Source organism: Cornus florida, unplaced genomic scaffold (assembly GCF_030987335.1).
Source record: "Cornus florida cultivar Cherokee Brave unplaced genomic scaffold, ASM3098733v1 CherokeeBrave_3.0.0_Hap2_Chr09, whole genome shotgun sequence".
In the NCBI taxonomy this organism is placed as follows: domain Eukaryota; kingdom Viridiplantae; phylum Streptophyta; class Magnoliopsida; order Cornales; family Cornaceae; genus Cornus; species Cornus florida.
In genome coordinates this window covers 49,848,562-49,869,604 of record NW_026775579.1, presented here as the reverse complement: position 1 = coordinate 49,869,604, position 21,043 = coordinate 49,848,562, and the positions used below count along the sequence as shown (strand labels likewise).

Below are 21,043 nucleotides of genomic sequence, written 5' to 3'. Positions count from 1 at the left end.
AACAAAATTAAGAGAAAAAATAATAAAGATGATATAGCCCTTTGGGCTTTGTGCATGTATCCTTGTGTGCTTCATTTTCTATTTCTCTCTTCAATTTTGACATAGTATCAGAGCACCGATCCTAGAATTTGAGGGGGAGTATGGAAATTATTATCATGGGGCATATTCTCTATGTCTTCACATTCTTTTCCTGGTTTAGTTTCGGCTTAGTTCCAGCCATTTCCCGGCTTAGTTCCGGTCATTTCCCGGCTTAGTTCTGGTCATTTTCTGCATCTTAAATCACTCATATAATTATTCTCCAACAAATCAAACTCTAAATATACTTGTAATTTATATTGCCTATAATATTCTATGCTAGGGCAGAATGTGGAAAGTTGTTGGATACCCCGGGGTTATAGACTATGTAGTACCCCCAGCCAATAAAGACTCATTATTTTCCTTGATGATAGGAAATACGAGTAATAACTTGCCATTGGTCGGGGTAACTACATTGTCAACACCCTCGGGGTAACCAATAATTTCTAGCTGAATACATACAACTCATATATGCATAGTATATATATAGAGATAGCATGATTGTGAGTTCTAGAGTTCTTCATATTTTCATTTTGCATTCATCATACTTTGTATTAGCGAGTGTACTTCACTGTGTATTGTCATCTATTGCTGCGGATTAGAGCTAAAGAGTTCAACGCAATAATCAATTCATCATCAGAGATTGAACAAGAGGACTAGTGGCTTAGACTGGATCACTGATGGAGAAGCAAATTCGTGAAGAGCGAAATTTGTTGACGAACAGATAATGTGCATGGAAACTTGAGAAGAGTTTGGTGGATCGATCTCTGTCAAGGTGATAACTAAGTGCGTTTAGGGTTTTGTAAAACTATTAACTTAGGTTGCATTCCTTCTTTCTCACAGTGGATTCAGTTTGCCTGGTTCCGTAATTTTTTTTGGTCGGATTTTTCACGTAAAACAATCTGTGTCCATTATTTTCTTACTTCTGTTGATTGCATGCATGGGTGATTTTTACTTTTCTGTTATGAATTGAATTTATACTTATGTTAAGTTAGTTTAAATTCAAAAAGCGGTTAAAATTCGGTAATCCAATCTATAAGACCTATTCAGCCCTCCTCTAGGTCTAGATCACGGGTCTTGTGCTATTTTCTAAGAGCCTTGGGTTCCAGTTTTGAACTTTTAGGTTCTCTTATCGCTTTGAGTGAATTATTCAAGCTTAGTTCTATGACTACTTATAACCGTACAAACACAGCATTTCAACCTGTTTAAGGGTAATGTTGCATTTGGGAGCACCGTATCGGCACCTTGGAATTGAAATTGGAGAAAAATTAGTTAAAATTTTGAACTTAGTTTTCTCCAATATTCCAAATCCAAGGCTGGTATTTGGTGTTCCCAAACACAATGTAAGTATCTCTTATCCTTCTTATTTTCTTTTTCATTTTTTTATTTTTTATTTTTTTAATTATTTATTTATTTATTTTTTACTTTTGATTAACTTAGTCTTGGTTGCTAAATGATTGATTTCCGTAGCAAGTAAAGCATATGTGTGGACGGGCACACAACGATGGTTGTGATACCAAATTGCTGCAATGCAGACTTCATTTAGGGTTTTAGAATCTTTTCTTGTCTGCAAATCAGTTTCTTAACATCCTAGAATGAGATTGTTTACACACAATAGATAATGAATATACTGCAAGTCTGCAACACGAGCAAGGATCCTATGCTGAAAGTTTCAGGTAGCAAGAAAACCTACTAAATGCTTGAAAATCCTAGTAGCGAGCACACAAATCGATATATAATTGTTCTGAAGATAAATTAGACTTCAAATATACATTTAGGGCCACTCCATTAATCTGATGATCTTTGAGTTATCAAAATGTTGGATGGAGTTTTTGCAATATATTGGAGAAATTGGGAAAGACAACCCAGGTTAGTGGTTGTAAGCTAGAGATTAGGTGAGATTACGAGTGGGACGGTGGTTATAAATATTTTTAGAAAATTTAGAGGAAAGAAGTAGGGTGATCTTACTTAGGGGAAGGATGAAACCTGTCTCTGATTTGAGCAGATGAAGATAAATTGTGAAGGGAATGTAAATAGATAAAAAGATAAGAGGATGAAAGAAATTGAGATGAAGGAGAAGAAAGGTAATGAAGAAAAGTTCAGCAGCAAGTCGCACTCTCTCAGGGTAAACTCAACTTCCGATTAGGATTAGGACTCGAGTCTCATGGAGGAGAAGATATAACTTAGCATACAGTGAGATAAGGAGTGTATACAACCCTTATCTCTTAGGTGTATACTCAAGATACACACTTCAGCAGGCAAAATAGACGGACAAAGTGCCCCGACTATCCTAAGAACCAAGGGAGAAGACATTTAAAATTTTAAAGTGCTGGAAAACCCCCAAAACAATATTTCTACCAACAAAATATGAACCACACAACTGTAAAGGCATAGATCTCAGTCTGTTTAACCAAACTTTATTACCTTACAGAGTGTCCTCAAGATCTACCACAGAAAGAAAGAAAATTATATATAATTTCTATCTGTTTTGATTTACTAAAAAAGATGGGTTAGAAAACATTTCAAATGATGTCTATCACATCAAATTTTTATATGGTGATAAAGAAAGCTGATGGATCTCTCATGGTACTGGTAGATCACGTTTATGTTGATTTTACATACCGATGTTAATTCTTGGAGAGTGCAGTTCCTCTGTCATGCTTACCACACTTATTTTAATTCCAAGTCATTGAACCATTGACTGCTGTTGGCCCTGCCAGGAGTTGAGGCATCATGATGCCAACTCCTTGTGAAATGATACCTATTCCAATTATGTTTTGTATTAATAATGGTTGGAGCACTTGCATGCCCTTGAGTGTTGTGTGTGTATATATATATATATTTGATAATCTAAGGAACCATTTTTGCAAGTGCACTTTCCACTAGATCTACCCTGGAAATGAAGCAAATAATTGTTTCCATAGTTGCAAGTGTTTGAAAACTTCTAGTTCACTATTGTATTAACTCGTGTTCATACATTCCTCCACTTCTCATGAAGCTTTCTGTTTGAAGAAAATTGACTTGTCTGTGAAATACAAATTAAATTTGCTACTCTTGACAGGATCGACTCAATCAGAATTGCTCGCGTTGCGAAAAGAGAAGTTAAGAGCAATGGATGTCAAAGACACGTTAGAACGGCTAGATAGTTCGACAGAATTCGTTAAGAAGAATATTTCCATGGTTGCAGCCAAGCTCGCTATTCAATCGTTAGGGAATGAGCAGTGAGCCTTCTGGTGTCAAAAACCCGAAGATAGAAAAAAGAAGTTAAATTCATGCTCAACCATGATGGTGAAAGAACAAGCTGATGCAACCGCGTTGGAATTGAAAACCAAGAATTCAGTTATAACTATTGTGTATATAATGTTAGAAGTGTAACAAATTAAATTTTGTGCTTATGTGATAAGCTGGTGTAAAATGCTTTTTAAACTCTGCAGTCCAGTTCGTCTAAACTAATTTATCATCGTATTCCTATAGTAATGTTTTCACCTTAAATGACAAATCGTTTCCTCTATGAAGAGGAGGAAACATGTAGAATTGATTATTACTGCTAATGTTTTCACCTAGGAAGCATGGATATGGAATAAGATGATAAATCTCAAAAAAATAGGATACAGGTACAATATGGATGCTTCAAAAAATAATAATATAATATAATATATACTTATAAATATATATATATATATATATATATATATATATAATGTATTTTTTGTCATTTTATCCCTATAATAATCATAAATTAATCAATAATTTAAAGTTTAGAATAAGATATTTGTTATTCTTGTTTTCTAAAATTTAATATTATTTTTTAATTAACCTATAATATATTTTAAATTATATATATATATTTTTTCTCCAAAGATAATTACAAAATCACTTAAAGTGTTCAAAATTTTTCTTGGCTGTGTTAAGTTGTATTCGATTAGAAAAATAAATATTTACAATTTAGGATATTTTTAACACATGTTCGAGTTGTATTCACGTATTTAGGAAGTGTCTGAGTATTTGGGAAGTGTCGTTCAAAGAAATATTCGCGGGTTTTCACCGAAAAGGAAGGCAAATGAGTAAGTTACAAGAGGGCCATGGTCCGCTAGCATTAGTGCTATTGAACTGGAAGTAGTTGGTGCAATAAAGTAAATCAGACTGGACAATTTGTTTGAATTATAATATTAATGGAAAAGGAAAAAAGAGAAAAATTGTTATTGGTAAAGGTTTGCCCTAGTATTCGTTATAAAATCATTAAGATTAGGAAATTGAGAAACAAATGTATTAGAAATAAAAAAATAAACTAATTTACTCAAAATTAAAATAAGGTATCAATTAAAATAAACTCCATAAGTTACCAATTAAAATTAAAAAGTTTCATATTAAAATAAAATAGGTAATTTTTTAATAAAATAAATTACCAAATCATAAAATAAATTACCAATTGAAAATCAATCAATATGTTTCAAATTATTAACTAAATTACTAATTAAAATTATATAGATAATTGTTTAATTAAAATTCAATTAGATGTTTCAAATAATTTATAAATAAAATAATAAAATAATTTATCAACTAATAAAATAAGTTATCCATTAAAATAAATCCTATAAGTTACTAATTAAAATAATTCTCATTATGCTCGAAATTTTTCAAAGTTTAAACAACTTACTTTTTTTATTTTATTCTATTTCTAACTCTTTCCTAAATCTAAATATAGATATAAATATTTCCATTATAATATTATAATAGTTCATAATTATTTAAAATTTGAATTTCTTAAATATAATTTTTTTAATTAAGATTATAAAATAACTTTGATAGTGTTTTCCTAGTATATTTATATATTTATCGGAGGGGTAAAGTTGCAATCTAACTAGCTAATCTTTGTTTTGTTGTTTTTTTCTTTTGAAGTGTACTATCTAACACTCCTTAGCTTTTTCAATTTTAGGGTTTCATGGCTAGTCAGTACAGTTTTCACACAGATGCTTCTAAGAGGTGGGATGAGAATTCAAAGGAAGTTGTTGGATTTGATGAGGAGGAGGAGAATTACAGTAGTGTGGAGAATCAAAAAATGAAGTGGGATGCATTGAGGAAGAACATATATAAATCGGTGAAGTGGGTATACTCAAGGATCTTGGGAAGGCATTGCAGGAGCTATTTGCTGAGAATCTGATCCGAGGAAGGGGTCTTTTTTGTGGGTGCTTGATGGAATACCAGATGGCGTCTCCCCTTCACACTGAGGTGCTTGCTGCGTTGGCTGCCGCTGCCAATTCCAAGTTTCCGGAGGTGGGTCATCTTCTATTGAGAAGGATCCTTCTGCAGATAAAGACAGCGTATGAGCAGAATGACAATGTAGGTGTTGTGCCATATATATATATATATATATGTATATATATATAACTGTTCACACTTGCTCACTGGTGTGTAAGGAATTTATGCACGAATTAAATCTTAACCGTTAGATATGAAAGAAAATACTAAATTTTTAACTGCCCAATAGAATCTAACGGTTAATTGAACAATTCTATATATATATATATATATATATATACTTCTTTGCTCTTTGATCAGTTCAACCGTTTACTGATTTGTATTTGCTTCTGATTGTTCAAATTATTTTTGTTTGGGTAATCTTTTATTGACAGCGACAATTATCGGTAGCTCTTAAGTTCTTAGCACATCTAGTGAACCAGAAAGTGGTTAACGGGAATGTGGCTTTGGAACTTCTCACGCTTCTGTTGGACAAGCCTACTAATGACAGTGTTGAACAAGCTTTTTATTTTGTCAAGGAATGCGGGTCAAGACTTCGACACTGATGCCCCCAGGGCCTGCATGGTGAGTTTGCCATTAGTACTGTCCTGTGTTTCTATCTCTCTATCCATTTATTTATTTATTTATTTTTTAGGGAATTAGCTTTCCTGTTAATAGTTGGATTATTTTCACTCATCCTCTCCCTTTCTGTTATCCTACTGTGATTCATATCCAAACATAAAAATGAGAACTTTCTGAAAAAATCAATTTTGTTTTTGAGACATTTGTGATTTGTCAAATCATATCTTCCGAAAGCCTCAACAAATCCATCTTTTGTAACACTGCTCACCCTCTCTAGGTTTGTATATCATTTATGATGCTTTTGATTGATTATCCAGCCTTTACCTTAATGAAGTTGCCCTTATACACGATTTGTTTGTAGTTAGTATATATGTTTATATTGGCAGATGGATATTTCAGAGGATTGCTTTAGTTTTTGCATTTTATTTGACTACATTAGAGGTTTTGTTTTGCTTCTGAGTACTTACTGTTTATCCCTATGGTGTTACTAATTGATATATATATATATATATATATATTCTTTTTATAAGTAATTTCTAATGGATATATCAGAAAAAAAAAAAAAAACATATTGGTTATTATTTTTTGCCCCTTTACCCCGTGCTTATGGTTTAAACTAAAGTGTTTTTTTTTTTTTTTTTTTCCCCTTCAAATTTCTTTGTATCTACTTGTTTGAGTATTTAGTTCGATTATTACAAAGCTTCACTACATAAGTGTGCATAATGTATAACTAGAGAACTATAATCAGCAATCCATGTAGCTCATTCAGCAATCGAAGTTTCCAAAAAGTCCGCTACCTCCCCTATAGATTTACAATTTCTCCCCCGAATCCAAAAAAAGTAAAGTGTGAAGGATAGATAATTTAAGTCCACTAATAGGATTTTTGCAACGACCCAAACCCGGGGGTCTGGATCATTATCCGGGTCCTTAACCAAACCCAAGGTCATCTAAGGGCATTACGGTCATTTCTAGTGTCAAAACATGAATATTACATCATTCCAAGGTTTATAGTACTCCATAGCATCATTAGGTAGTTTGGGATTGGTCACGGGAGAAAAAGAAGTAAGAACAAGGAAGTACACGATCCGGTAGACGCATGCAGGGTGCACATGTCGACTGGTTTGGCCTCTGCACTCAAAACCTGCAACTGAGGAGATACCGGTCGACATGAAGATGCCAGGCGTTGACCGGTTTGAGGAAAAATGGCCTTTAAGGTCTGCAATTTCTGGTTTAAGTTCCCGGTATCCATTTTGGTCCAATTGTGACCCAAATCTGTCCCGAAACACCTAATTAACTGAAAACGGCTACAATCAAACATCATTTCATTCTTATACTCATCATAGGACATCAAATAAAATCAAGATAAGTTCAAAATGAATACGGATAGCTTTCCAAATTACATGGTTCCAAGGATATAATTTACAATTGTTACAATTTAAACAAAATTGATGACAACTATTCGAAGCCAATGCCCAGCTTCACTCCGTTCAAGTTTCCGGTACCTGAAAAATGGTTATAATAAAGGGATGAGCGACACTTCGCTCAGTACAAGATGCCTAAATGGCGTTTCCTCAAGTCAAGTAAGCATGGTACATAGCACGTAGGAGCATAGAAAGACGAAGGGGGATCATACAAGGGACTTTAATTCACCAACCAACCATCAAGCACACAAACAAGCTCCAATTATCCAATGAATGCCATGCATTATGTGTCCACAACACACACACAACCGACTCCAACGCACCCACACCAAAAAGATACTAATTAAGCGGACATAGGGTACTTCCTTCCGTCCTTATAGCTAATTAGTGTCGCCGTTAAAGGGTTACCTTCCCAATACCGATTTTAAGAAAACTTTTACTCTACCCTTTACAAGACCAATTTCCCCACAACTCCCACACACCACTCTACTCACTTACATCATGCTATGAGTAATGTCATGAGGATGAAGTGCAAATGTTTGAAGTAACCATGCTTTCCATCATCAACATATAACCACAATAGGAATACTATGCATGCTTTTGTAAACAATTCATCAAGAATTTCCCATAATCAATCAAGCCACATAGCATTAAACTTCAATGCAAATAATAATCTCATATAAGCAAATTATTATGTAATTTAGCATGCAAGACATAATTTTGTTCACAATCATAACAATTCTCCTCAAGTAAACCACATACAACATGTATAAATAACATGGTTCACATAATACTCCAAATTAGTATGCCTAGTAACATTATCATCTTGCCTTGCAACAAACAAAGGAACCTTGGCTTCAATACAAGCAATGATTGAACAAATAATAGACATAGATAAAACCTTAGAACACAACTCAACCAAATCATACAAAATTGAGCATGCTTTCAAGGGGAAAACAAGGGGTTGTTTACCACAACCTAGGACTACACAATTTAAGCAAACCCCTACCTCAATATGCAAAGCCCTAGCTTCCTCCAAGGTTGAAATGTCCACCAAATTGAGAGCCACTAGCACCAATGAAGAGAGGGAAATAAGGAGAGCAAACTTCCCTCTTGATGACAACCCAAAATCCCACCTCCAAGGGAATTTTGAAAATTCTAAGTGGACAAATGGGGCTGTTTTTGATACCAATAGGAAGCTCTCATCAGATGGAACAACTTTCCCTTCTATGACATGCTCAAATTCTTACAAGAAAGTGCTTAAAATCAAGCTTCAAAGAAAGCTTCAATGGTGATAAGAATGGAGGAGGAAGAAGAAAGGAAGAAGTAGAAAGAAAGAACTAGAAGCAGCTGGAAATAGGTAGAGGAATTCTGCAGAAATAAACTATATAATTGTCCTCCACATGTGGTCAAAAGCTTTGACCATCAAAAAGACCAAAATGCCCCTGCAAGATCACTAAACCACCATTATGCCATCACTATGCAAAATACCAATTGTACCCTCACATATAAGACAAATAACATGTAAAATATTCAAATAAATCCAGTAAATAATTTCGGAACACGCAAATCCGGGCATGGGACCTCCCGGACCAAAAATCCGAAAAATGCTAAAATGATCCAAAATCTAAGAGTTGTAAACTCAAAGAAATACTCTAAATCACTCTCGGAACCCTCGTGGCATGCTAACCGGTATGTGGCATGCAAAACGAGTCGTGAAAAAGCAATATCTCTCCAAGGGTGGAAAAGTCACGTTAGTGAAGAGTGTTTTGTCAAGCCTTCCAACATACTTTCTCTCGCTTTTTAGGATTCCAGCCTCTATTGTGGGAAGACTGGAGATGCTCCAACGGAATTTCCTTTGGGGGGGTCATGGGGAGGAGTTTAAATATCATCTTGTCAAATGGGATCAGGTTTGCAAGCCTCTTCAGCTTGGTGGTCTCGGAATTAGAAGACTGGCCCCTTTTAATAATGCTCTTCTAGGCAAGTGGCTTTGGAGGTTCGGCAGTGAAAGACATAGATTATGGAAAAAGGTCATTTCTTGTCGTTTTGGGGAGGAGGGAGGGGGGTGGTCAGCTAGGCCTGTTAGGGCTGCTTATGGTGTGGGGGTGTGGAGGTCCATTGGGAACGAGTGGGATGAATTCTCTAAACACATTAGATTCAGAGTTCGGGATGGAAGATTTGTCAGGTTTTGGGAGGATTCTTGGTGTGAAGATAGGCCTTTGGCTCTATTGTTTCCAAGATTGTTTAGGATTGCTGTTAACAAACATGCTATGGTTGCTAACTGCTATCCTCTTGATAACAGGACGTTGTCTTGGGATGTGCGATTCAGGCGACCTTTTCAGGATCGGGAGTTGGATGATGTCACTGGCTTGTTGGCCCTTTTGTATAGACAGGAATTGGATGGCACTGGTGTGGATTCCTTGTTTTGGGTGCCTTCTTCTAATGGGATGTTCCAGGTCCGGTCATTCTTTGTGCACCTCTCTGGGTTTCATGGGTTGCCCTTCCCGTGGAAGACGGTGTGGCTCTCTAAGGCGCCCCTTAGGGTGGCCTTTTTTGTGTGGATTGCAGCTTGAAGTAAGATTCTGACTTTGGACAATTTACGGAAGAGAAGACATATCATTGTTAACCGGTGTTGTCTTTGCAAGTGTTTTGTGGAGTCCGTGGATCACCTTTTGTTGCATTGTCCTGTTGCTTATGAATGTTGGAGTCTTTTGCTTGGTTTGTTTGGCATCCATTGGGTCATGCCTCAGACTTCTCGAGGATTGCTAGATATCTGGAGGGGCCAATGGGTGGGGGCTCAGGCTAGAGACTTCTGGAGGGTGACCCCTCTTTGCGTTTGGTGGAGTCTTTGGAAAGAGCGGAACAGAAGATCTTTTGATGGGAAGGAATCCTCTATTGGAGAGCTGAAATTTTCTATTATTTGTACCCTTTTTTGTTGGGGTTGGGGAGGGATTATTCTTCTTTAGAGGACATTGTGGACTTTTTGGGTTCTTTGAGTTCATAGATTCTTTTTATGTATATCTCGGGACGCGTTCCCCTTTTGAACGCTTTCTAATACATTTTACTTATAAAAAAAAAAAAAAAAAATCTGAAAAAAAAAAAAAAAAAAAAAAAAAATCACAAAAATGGAAAATTGTAAAATGTCACAATTTTCCTCTCCCTCAAAAGGTCTCCTATTCCTTTCCTCCCACAAAGACCACCACAGACACAAAGGCACACTTTCCAAGCGTCTCTAGCCTGAGCTCCCATTGGACAACCTCTCCAAGCCTCAATAGCACTCTTCACGGAGAGGCATGACCCACTGGACCCTGAAACATCGAAGGAACAACTCCCAACAATCTCGAGCTACTGGACAATGAAGAAGAATATGATCCCGTTTGTAATATTTACATAATTAACCATAGCATGAGCCCAAAAGTAACATTTTGGAAGGACCATTGAATCACAAATGCATATAAATTATATTTATACATGCAAGTGTGTGTGTATCTACAACTAAATAAGTGTTGTTCCTTGACATCAAGGGCATGTGTGAATATTTTTTAGTAGTGTGCCATGGAGCAAAAGATATATCTATATATATATATATATATTGATATATTCATTCAAGAGCCCTCAAAGGGGAGCGCTACCCAAAGAATAACTGCATAAAAGATATCAACTCTATACTCTCTAATCTCTATATCAACTCCACAACATTACAAGTTCTCCCTTTAACCCAAAAGCATACAGAACTGAAAATGTAATGTTTTATCACCTAAATTGGAGCTTCCACACCACCGAAGGGTCTCCCGTTCCTCTCACACCACAAACCCCACCACATGTGCCGGCTTCCCTATGGAGCAAAGTATCATGCCCCAGGTGGTAGATGTGCTCCAAGTGCCAGTAAGTGAACCCATAGCAAGGGACATGACCATTTAATTGATATGTTAAAGGAGGTTGTATCAGTTGGTTGTTCATACAATTTAGGATAAATTGCAAAACCCCTGAACTATTGGGGAATCAGCAATTAACCCCCTAAACTACTAAAGTTGCAACTAACCCCCTGAATTATGCATTTTTGTTGTAATTTACCCCATCCGGTGAGGCTCCGGTCAGATCTTGTCGTTAAAATGACCATGTGACAGTCACGTGACTCACTATTATTTTAATGACAATAATGCCCTTATGAGCATGAAAAGACACTAATGCCCCTTGCCCCCTTGTGTTACCATTTCACCCAAACACACCCTAGACTCTATTGGTTCTAGGACAATATTCATTGTCAATACACACACACACACACACACATATATATAGTTATTGATCACCGTTGATCATCTTCTTCACAACCCGCAATAATTTTTGATATAAAAAAAAAAAATCCTCCAAACACCCAAACACACCTCCTCAGTTTCTCTCTTTGTAGTTCATGGATGATGCCCATAATTGCCAAAAACAACCATCACCGGACCTCCCACTGATGTAGAGCAATAGCCTTCTTTTTCTCTACACTTCAATCCTTCATTTGAAGAAAATTCTCAGTCCCTAGTCCCAAATCAGAAACCCTAGCATTCAATACCTGTGAATTTGATGGCCGCTCTGTCAATTCAACGGTTTTTGAAAACACACCGTAGCAATTCGTCTCAATCAAGTTTTGGATTGAATGGGGCTAAATTGAATCTGTGGCAATTCATGAAGTTTATGAATTCTGCAATGATCAAGTCCTTGATGGCGTTGCCACTGTTGAATCATCTGGATTTCTTATTCGGTTGGGTATAGCAGTTCAATAATCTCTCTCTGGGTGCCCAATCTCATCACAACCCATTCTCGTTATAAGACCTGACGAAGAGTGTTTTCCTCTTGTGCCTTCACTACCACCACAATCCCTCTCAAAACCCAACTCTGAAATGGTACAAAGCTGAGGTTTTCAGGACAATCGCAGCTGTCCATGATGACTCTGCAATCGTCACCGGATACGGTGCCTCTAGAATCATCTCCGTCCATGGTGACTCTGGAATCATCGATGTCCATGGTGATCCATCTCCTCCTCTGACCTCAACCCCCATCTTAGCCGCCACAACAGCACCACTACCTCCACTAGATCCATCTCCTCCTCCTATACCAACCCCCGTCGCGGCCCCCACAACAGCACCACCACCTCCATACAAAAATTTGCCCCAGTGTTTTTCAGATCTATTCCTTGTATATATATGTGTGTGTTTATATATATATATGTATGTACGTATGCATGTATGCATGCTCTCTATGTGAAACGATCACTTGTTTTTTTGTTTTGTTTTTTTGATGGTTGTAGAGAGAGAGTGGGTGAGGGGTGTTGGGTGAGTTGTCATGTTCTCATTGGTTGTTGAGATTACATCTTCCACGTCATATAATTAGGTGTACAAGTACCATCGGTTGCTCAGATTTCAGTAGCTTCGTCAGCAGTTTAAGAGACTAAGGATTGAAAGTATGTCGTTTTATAGTAAGGGTCAAATGGTCTTTTACTTTTTCCGGTAAGCTACTGGGATAAAATGCAACAAAATAATAGTTCAGGGGGGTTTCTTGCAATACCCCAATAATTCGGGGTTTTTTTTTTTTGCATTTTACCCGACAATTTAAAGGTAACTGTTCTATCTTTTCCTTTTATTGGCAGGATATTCTTGAAAAGCCTCAATTGTCCTTTTCAAGTACTTTCTTCCACAAAATCTCCAAATCTCATCTCAGACACTGAACTTCAAACAACACTATTTTTTCATTGGTGTTGAAGAGATGAAAATATTTGGGGTGCCTTCACACTACTGAGAACCCTAAACATTAATGTATATATATGTTTAATAGCTTATTTACAAGATGACCCTTACTCATTACTAATTACACTATTACCCAACACTCCCCCTCAAGCTGTACCATACATATCTATCATGCCCTGTTTGTTACATAATTTTGAAAATTGAAAATTTTCCAATGCATTGGTAAATTCATCTTCCTATTGATCTTTGGATCTCACATAAGTAGTCACCATCCTTTTAGTAACTATCCTTTTACTCATCACCAAGTCTCTCACAAAATGACAATCTACTTTGATACGTATAAGCAATGTACATAACAGTCTGATTATCGCAAATCATTCTCATAAGCATGTCATTGGAAAATCTCATCTCTTGTAAAAGAGATTTTACCCACATCATTTCCTCAAACTGTATGAACCATTTGTTCTATACTTTGCCTCTGGACTTGATCTCACCACAACATTTTCAAGTCTGAGATATCTTCCTGGATCATCAAGAAGTTCTCCCTCATCTAAACTAAACTTTATACCTATCATTTTGTTTTTCTTCTAACATTTCTGTGTCACTTAATATATCACACACATACTTCATTTGAGATATATGCAAATTCCTTATTGAGGTGTTACCTCTATTCCCAAGAAGTATCTCAACCAGCCTAAGTCTTTCATATAAAAACGCTTGCTCAAAACCTGCTTCATTTTTTTATTTTCATTTTTAAATTTGCCGTTTTAAGATAATCTAATTTTACGACATTTCAACCCTATCTGCATATCTTTAAATTTAGAATTTCCCACACCCTACCTCTATACCTTAATACATGTAACATAATGGCTTATATAAGTTCAACCCTGATTAATGAAATGAAACAGTTTCATCCAAGGCTATTTGTTGAAGTTAATAAAAAAATTATTCCATAGCTCATTTTAGTTATACACTGGATGGAATGGTAATGAAGTGTCATTTTCAAGTCTTATTTATGAGCATATCCAAAAATTGAAATAGGAATGTTTGATCCACAATATTTCTGGGTCGTCTCTCATATATAGGTTTTGGATGGTGATTCCACACACATACATTGGACAATGTTTATATATCATTGCATATTCAAAGAATGAGCATCTGTCATTGCAACTATTGCTTTGGTGTATGAGTAGCCACAGTTAGCTTTGGGTACTGTTGGATGGTGTAGCCGTGGCTCTGTGTTGGTTCTGACCAGAAATTGTGTCTTCTCTTTTTATTTTCATGCCCTTTCTTTTAAATGGTATAAAGCGTGAATCATCAATTTTGTGATATATCTTAAATTATATATTTGTTTTCTACTGCTTCAAACTTTTGGGTTATACTATTCTCCAATTTAGCTATCGTCTGTTTTACACCATAATGGTACACATTTGTTTGCATACACAGCCTCCGGCCTCACTCATGCCCCCTTTGCTTGATTGCTTTTAGATAGTGTACTGATGTTTATCAATTTGTGCAGGTATTTTGGAACGTTTTCGTGGAATTCTTCATGAGGGAGTAGTAGGTCAACGAGTGCAGTTCTTGATTGAAGGTCTAATGGCAATAACAAAAGCAAAGTTTCAGGTACTCTCTCTCTCTCTCTCTCCTCTTTTATTTACTTATGGTCTTTTTTTTTTTACTTAAATCCCATTCAATTTGTATAGGTTTGCTATTGGTCCCTTTTTCAGAAAAGATTAGAGATTGATCCTATTTTTAGACTTCTCTGTTAGTCAACAAACGGTCCACTAAACAATGATAACATTAAGAGGGCTTTTTATTATAAAATTCTAAAACTACCCCCATTGCTTAAACTACCCTAGTCACATTGTTGGGCGTCACCTCTTTCTCGTTTTCTGTTTACACCACTTTTGGCACTTCAGCCTAAAATAAATAGGGAACTTTTCCAACGATATGAATGAAAACCTGATTGGGTTGCTAGAAAGAAATGAACTCTTGCCCCTCCACAAATAAAATTTATATTATTAACTTTTTTTTTTTTTTTTTTGATAAGTAAATTGTATTAAAAGCGTTCAAAAAGGGGAACACGACCCAAACTATACAAAGACAAAACGGAGCCTATGAATTCAAAGAGCTCATAAAATCAACAATCTCCTCAAGAGAGGAGTAGTCTCTCCCCTGACCCCAACAAAACAAATTACAAATGATAGAAAATTTTAACACCCCAATGGAGGATTCCTTTCCCTCAAAAGATCTTCCATTACGCTCTCTCCAAAGGCTCCACCAAATACAAAAAGGGATCACCCTCCAAAAAACTCTGACCTGAGCCCCCACCCATTGGCCCCTCCACATATCTAACAACTCCCAAGATGACCGAGGCATGACCCAATGAATACCAAACAGGCCAAACATCAAACTCCAACAATCATGAGCCACAGGACAGTGCCACAAAAGATGATCCACCGACTCCCCATTAATCTTGCAAAGACAACACCTATTAACAATGATATGCCTTCGCTTCCTCAAGTTGTCCAAAGTCAAAATCTTATTCCAAGCTGCAGTCCACACAAAAAAGACCACCCTAAGAGGCGCCTTAGACCTCCACACCGTCTTCCATGGGAATGAGGTACCATGAAAACCAGAAAGGCACACAAAAAAGGACCGGACCTGGAACATCCCTTGAGAAGAAGGCACCCAAATCAAGGAATCTGCCCCAGACCCCTCCACCTCCTGTCCGTAAAGAAGAGCCAAAAACCCAGTGCAATCCGCAATTTGGAGGAAGAAGATCCAGGTTCCATATAATGATTAGCTTTTTCTCAGAATTGAATGATACATAGCTTTGTCAACATGTAACCAAAATTTGAGCCTGATGAATGCTGAGGCCATTTCTTTTAGAAACAATATTCATAAACAAGGAGAACTTTTATGAAACAGACAAAGCTCTTAAAGCTTCCTATAATCTTATTCAACAACACACAACAATGTTCTTACTCCCCCCCGCGTTCGTAAAGTATGAGTCAATTTATCAATCACATGAAACATCTTGTGGATTAAATTTTTTTTGTGGATCCAATATATTTTGTATATATATATATATGAAAAATGTAATTATCAAGTTTTTTATGTAACCCATGTGAACGGTGATATGAAGATACGAACAGATACCTATAAAGCTCCAATTTTTTTGTTAAAAGAAAAAAATACTAGCCCCGCATGATTAGGTTCGAGAGAAAGAATGAAAGAAGGCTAACTTGAATTCTCCTTGCAAATGACAATTGTTAGCAACTATGATAACTTATAGCAATGGGCGAGGCAAAATTGAGAGAAAAAACAGAGGTGGACTCAGATCGTGACTAGGGTAGTTTGGTAGAAAACAAATTGGCGGTAGATTCGGGATTTTTGTTTTTTTTTTTTTTTTCAAAGGCACTCTTAATGTTACCATTACTTAGTGTACTGTTTCTGTTTGCTGACTAAGAGAAATGTTTAAAAAGTAGAAGCAATCTCTCTATCTTTTTTGAAATAGGGACCAATATCAAAACCTATACAAAATGATGGGATTTAACTTTTAAGTCAAAAAAAGCCCTTTATTTATTTGTAGGGTATTTTAGCTTCTATCCATATTTAGTAGTTAAGAATGAGAAGTACTTGAATGGCTTCATGTGAATACATATGCAGGGTTGCCCAGCTGTTTGTCCAGTGCTGGACCTTGTTAAGCAGAAAGATCAGTTAACCCATGAAATATCTCTCCTGGAAGAGATCTATTCAGAAGTCTTTTAGGTATGTCTTATTAATATTTTCTGATAAGCTATTTGGTAGTTTTTCTTTGATTTATATTTTATTGTTATGTTATTATTTTCTGCATCAGATATTTTCAAGCCAGATCCTCTGTTCTTAAAGAATGAGGAGCATTATAAGGAGTTGAAGAAGATCAGAATTGGTGAGGAGTCTGATTATGAAGCGGATTGAGATACAGGTTCAGACAATGAAGATGGTGAAAAGTCTGATGAAGAAGAAGCAGAGAAAATGAAATTCAAAGATGAGACAGAGATGTCTAAAAATCTTCGGAGGAAAATTTGGCTTGCAGTAACATGTAGTGTTAATTGTGAAGAGTTTGGTCATGAGCTAGCAAACATGAAACTAGAGCCTGGTCAGGAGGTGTGTAATATGAACTCTACCTTCAATTCCTGTTTTATTTTATTAATTTTTTTGGTATTAAATCTTCCGCAGGTCTTTTTATTTTTTCCCGGAATATTAAAAATTGCTACCAAATACTCCCTCCGTCTCAAATTAAAAGTTCCCAGTTCACAAAGGGGACTTTTAATTTGAGACAGTGGGAGTATATATTGTCATTTATTCTGCTGGGTAACAAAAAGAGCAACCAAGAAATGTAGAATGCCTTTAGACAGGCCATATAACGGTAATATTTATGCATGTCCAACACAGTGTGTTAATTGTGATAATGTGTCTTCCACAAGTTTAAATTGGAGAAGAAAAAGAAACTTAAATCTAAAATCATTTATGGAATGATAAAAATCAGCATTCAGCAATAATAATACTTTCATGTAGCGGAAATGAGAATGTTAAGATGGATGAGTGCAGTGAAAGTGTGAGGAAAATTAGTTGTAGGACCCTCTGGTGAGAAAATTCGAGAGGGTCGGCTTACATGATTTGGACATATGCATTGAAGATCTAGTGACATGGTCAAATGAGGAAGACTAGTAGTTATAGAGGGTAAGAGACGGAGAGACAGCCAAAATGACATTGGTTGAGGTTATTAAAAATGATTTGAAATAGTCAAATATTGTAGGTGAATTGGCATGTAATAGAAAAGCTTGTAGAGATAATTCCTGTGGCCGACCCCATTCGTATGGGATTAAAGAAAGGATGATGACGATGATGTTGTAAACAGATTCTTTTTAGTTTTATCTATATCTCATGCATGTAGGTTGTGCATTCTATATAAATCAAATAGAAACTTTTCTCTCCAATAAAATTGGGGAATAAAAGTTACGTAAAATTCCATCAGATCAGGACCATCATCAGGTTTATCACCCGTTTGTTTAATTCTATATAATAGGATGCTTACAGCTGAGTAATTCGAAGTAACATGGATCTCATTTATGGCATTCTTTAGACTGTCCATTGACAACTATTGCTAGAGTCCACTTGAGGTCCAGGATCGTTGTTTTTGTTGATTTTCCTTATAAATAAACGGAAGATTAATTCCATAAGAATTTAACAAAGAAGATCAAAGTTTTAAAACTATTCTAGGTATGTTTTTGTTATGATTTGAAGTCGAATTCTTCCATTATGCAATTGCACTTTGTGTTGTTTTATTTTCGCCCTCTGTACTTTTTGCTTGCATTTAATTCTTCGATGTTACACTTTTGTTAACTTTGGGCAAGTTCTAAATAACCTGGTTAGCTACTGAGTTTTTGATCTGGATGCAGATGGTAGTATGCGATATGATATTGGAATGTTGCAATGAAGAGGAAGCTTACAATCCGTACTACGGCCTTTTGGGGCAGCGGATTTGTGTGCTCAACGGGGTCTACCAGAAATGTTTTGAGAGATGCTTTGTCCAGTAGTATTTTACGATGAATCGGCTTGAGATTGAGATAACTAAGTTGCGTAATGTGCCCCGCTTTTTTGCCCATTTACTTGGCACCGAAGCTATTTCGTCGCATGTTTTATCCTGTATACGTCTAACTATGGATGAAGCTACTCCTCATGTCCGTACTTTTGTTAGGAATCTATTTAGGGTAAGTTTATGGCAGTTTAATATATTTTTCCTCTCTATACTTTTTTACTTTCTCTCTCTATACTATTTTTACTTTCGACAAATGACTCACTCTCTCACTATGGGGGACATGAACTATCAATCTTCCACTTTGAAAGGTGAGGGGACCACCAGGCGATCCTTTGCGGTTAACTCTTTTCTTTGAAGGACACCTGACTAGTTGGGTGTCGTCATTTCTATCACTTCCTTTTTTTAAAAAATTTTTTTTACAAGAAACACACTCACACACACACTTTGTCTCTTTGGAGAGTTGAATCCTCGACCTTCTAGTATGGAAGGTGAGAAACTACCATTAGGGCTACAATGCCTTTGGTTATCACGGCTCTTGTAAGATATAGCCATTGATTTAGCTACAAGTTTTTGCCCTTCTCTTGGAATTTTGAAGTCCTATATTTATTGTTTGTAATCTCATCGTTAATGACATTTCTGAAACCTCGCGAGATTATTTTTATTTCTCCTTTATTTCTCTCACTTTCTAGATGCCACTAATGTCATCTTTGTATGGTTTCTCGTGCAGGCACTTTTGGAGCATCTTGACTGCCATGATCTGCAAATGCTGCTCACTGATCCCAACATGCAGGAGTCAGTTGAGTGGATGTTCCCAAGGGATAGTCCCAGTAACCTACTGTTTTGTATCAAGTTCTTTACATTCATTAAGCTTGGCAACCTCACAGAACACTTGAAAGAATACCTGGGCGACAATGTGCGAGTGTAACTACTAACGTAAGAATTGCAGTTCTGCTAAGTCAAATACATCTAATTCTGAGTCAGATTCAGTCTCTATACCAAGGTTAAGGCCCTGCTTGGATTGTCACTATGAAAACAGGTTTATGTTTTTGTAATGACAAAAAACCCAAAATTGCAAATAAGGGCTGCTTGGAACTGTTTTTTGAAAACAATTTTTAAAAAACTGACTTAACATAGTTATAGTTTTTGGAGAACAATAAAAAGTTATTTTGGGAGTTATTGGGAACAAGGAGATGCACTCTCTATAATCATTCCTAATGTGGTATTTGAAAATTTATTGACTGGAATCTCTTAAATATGCGAGTCTATGCAGTGTTTGATCATTTTCTTGTTAAAGTTTTTGACTCGTATCTGAATAAATTATACATGTTAACAAATTGTATTTGGTCAAATGTCTTATTATAGGTTATCTTAATAATAGTTGGATTGTGTCATAGCCAATTATCTGGCAATGATTAGTAGTTAATTGGAAGAGGGGGAATCGAACCTGAGATTAATAGGGTGAGGACACTATATATTTATGCATGTTCTATTGAGTTCTAATTCCGGAAAGGAAACAATCTTTTCATATTCAGTTTTCTAATAGAATTAGGATTATTTATTTATTTATTTATTTGTATTGTCTGTAATGTGAGAACATGCCAGGAAATTGCTTAGTGTTGAAATTCTAATAACAATTGTCATTTTTTTCTAATCTACAATTCTTTCCTATCAAATTTATAATTCCTTGATTTACTCCATAATCTTCCATAAGTAATAAAACTTTCAAACTCCCAACTGTCATCATTTGGCAATAAAAATATGGTTTAACTGAATCTTCATCCTGGTTGCAGACATCTAAATCACTGCTTATTTACATTCTTCCATATATGCATTTATTTTCAAAAAATGATGATTTTCATTTTCTCTAAGCTGTAGCAACTGAAAAGATGAAGTTTATGTGACTTATGTTGAGCTTGATATCAGACAATTTTTTTTTTTTTTTTTTTTTTTTTTTTTTTTTTTTTTTTTAACAAGGTTTCAGTCATTGGATTGATGCTATTGTTCTAGTGGTTGTCATGAAGTTAAACTTCTTGTACCAGTTCTACCTTCTAACTTTACATAAGTTGAAACTATCTTCTTCATTTAATTTAAATTCAGAAAACTAATAGGAATGCAGTGACATGATCAAAATTTAAGTTTAGTCTGATAGATCCAAGGTTAGCTCCAATAAATTTATAGAAATTGAAACATGTATAGTGTAACCATCCGCCATTTGTGTTGATATTATTTGCTTTATAAACTCTTTATTCTCATTTTTTTCAAAATGTGTCTCCACATTGAGTCATTCACGCATATACTATGAGCAAATTCTTCCCCTCACGCAATATGGGACATTACAATCATCAGCTCTTGGGATCTAACATCCTGGTTGGCACGACTCTCGTGGGTTGTGCACTCTCATCCCATAT

At 35.9% G+C, this 21,043-nt stretch overlaps 1 protein-coding gene and 1 pseudogene across 7 annotated transcripts in view; both read left to right on the top strand.

Annotated features, from left to right (window-relative positions):
* LOC132273878 (uncharacterized) overlaps nt 1–3,548 on the top strand; it is a 39,855-nt gene extending 36,307 nt beyond the window's left edge. For 5 of the 7 annotated variants that reach the window (XM_059774984.1, XM_059774982.1, XM_059774981.1 and 2 more), the window contains one exon: nt 3,137–3,548. In XM_059774984.1, coding sequence (XP_059630967.1) covers nt 3,137–3,300 — 164 coding nt within the window. In that variant the 3' untranslated portion in view covers nt 3,301–3,548. Of the gene's footprint in view, nt 1–677; nt 851–3,136 lie in introns of those variants that run through there. The other 2 variants (XR_009470290.1, XM_059774983.1) reach the window with 2 other exon arrangements.
* Nucleotides 3,549–5,169: 1,621 nt separating this feature from the next.
* On the top strand, nt 5,170–20,263 carry LOC132272591 (uncharacterized; annotated as a pseudogene).
* Nucleotides 20,264–21,043: the final 780 nt, after the last annotated feature.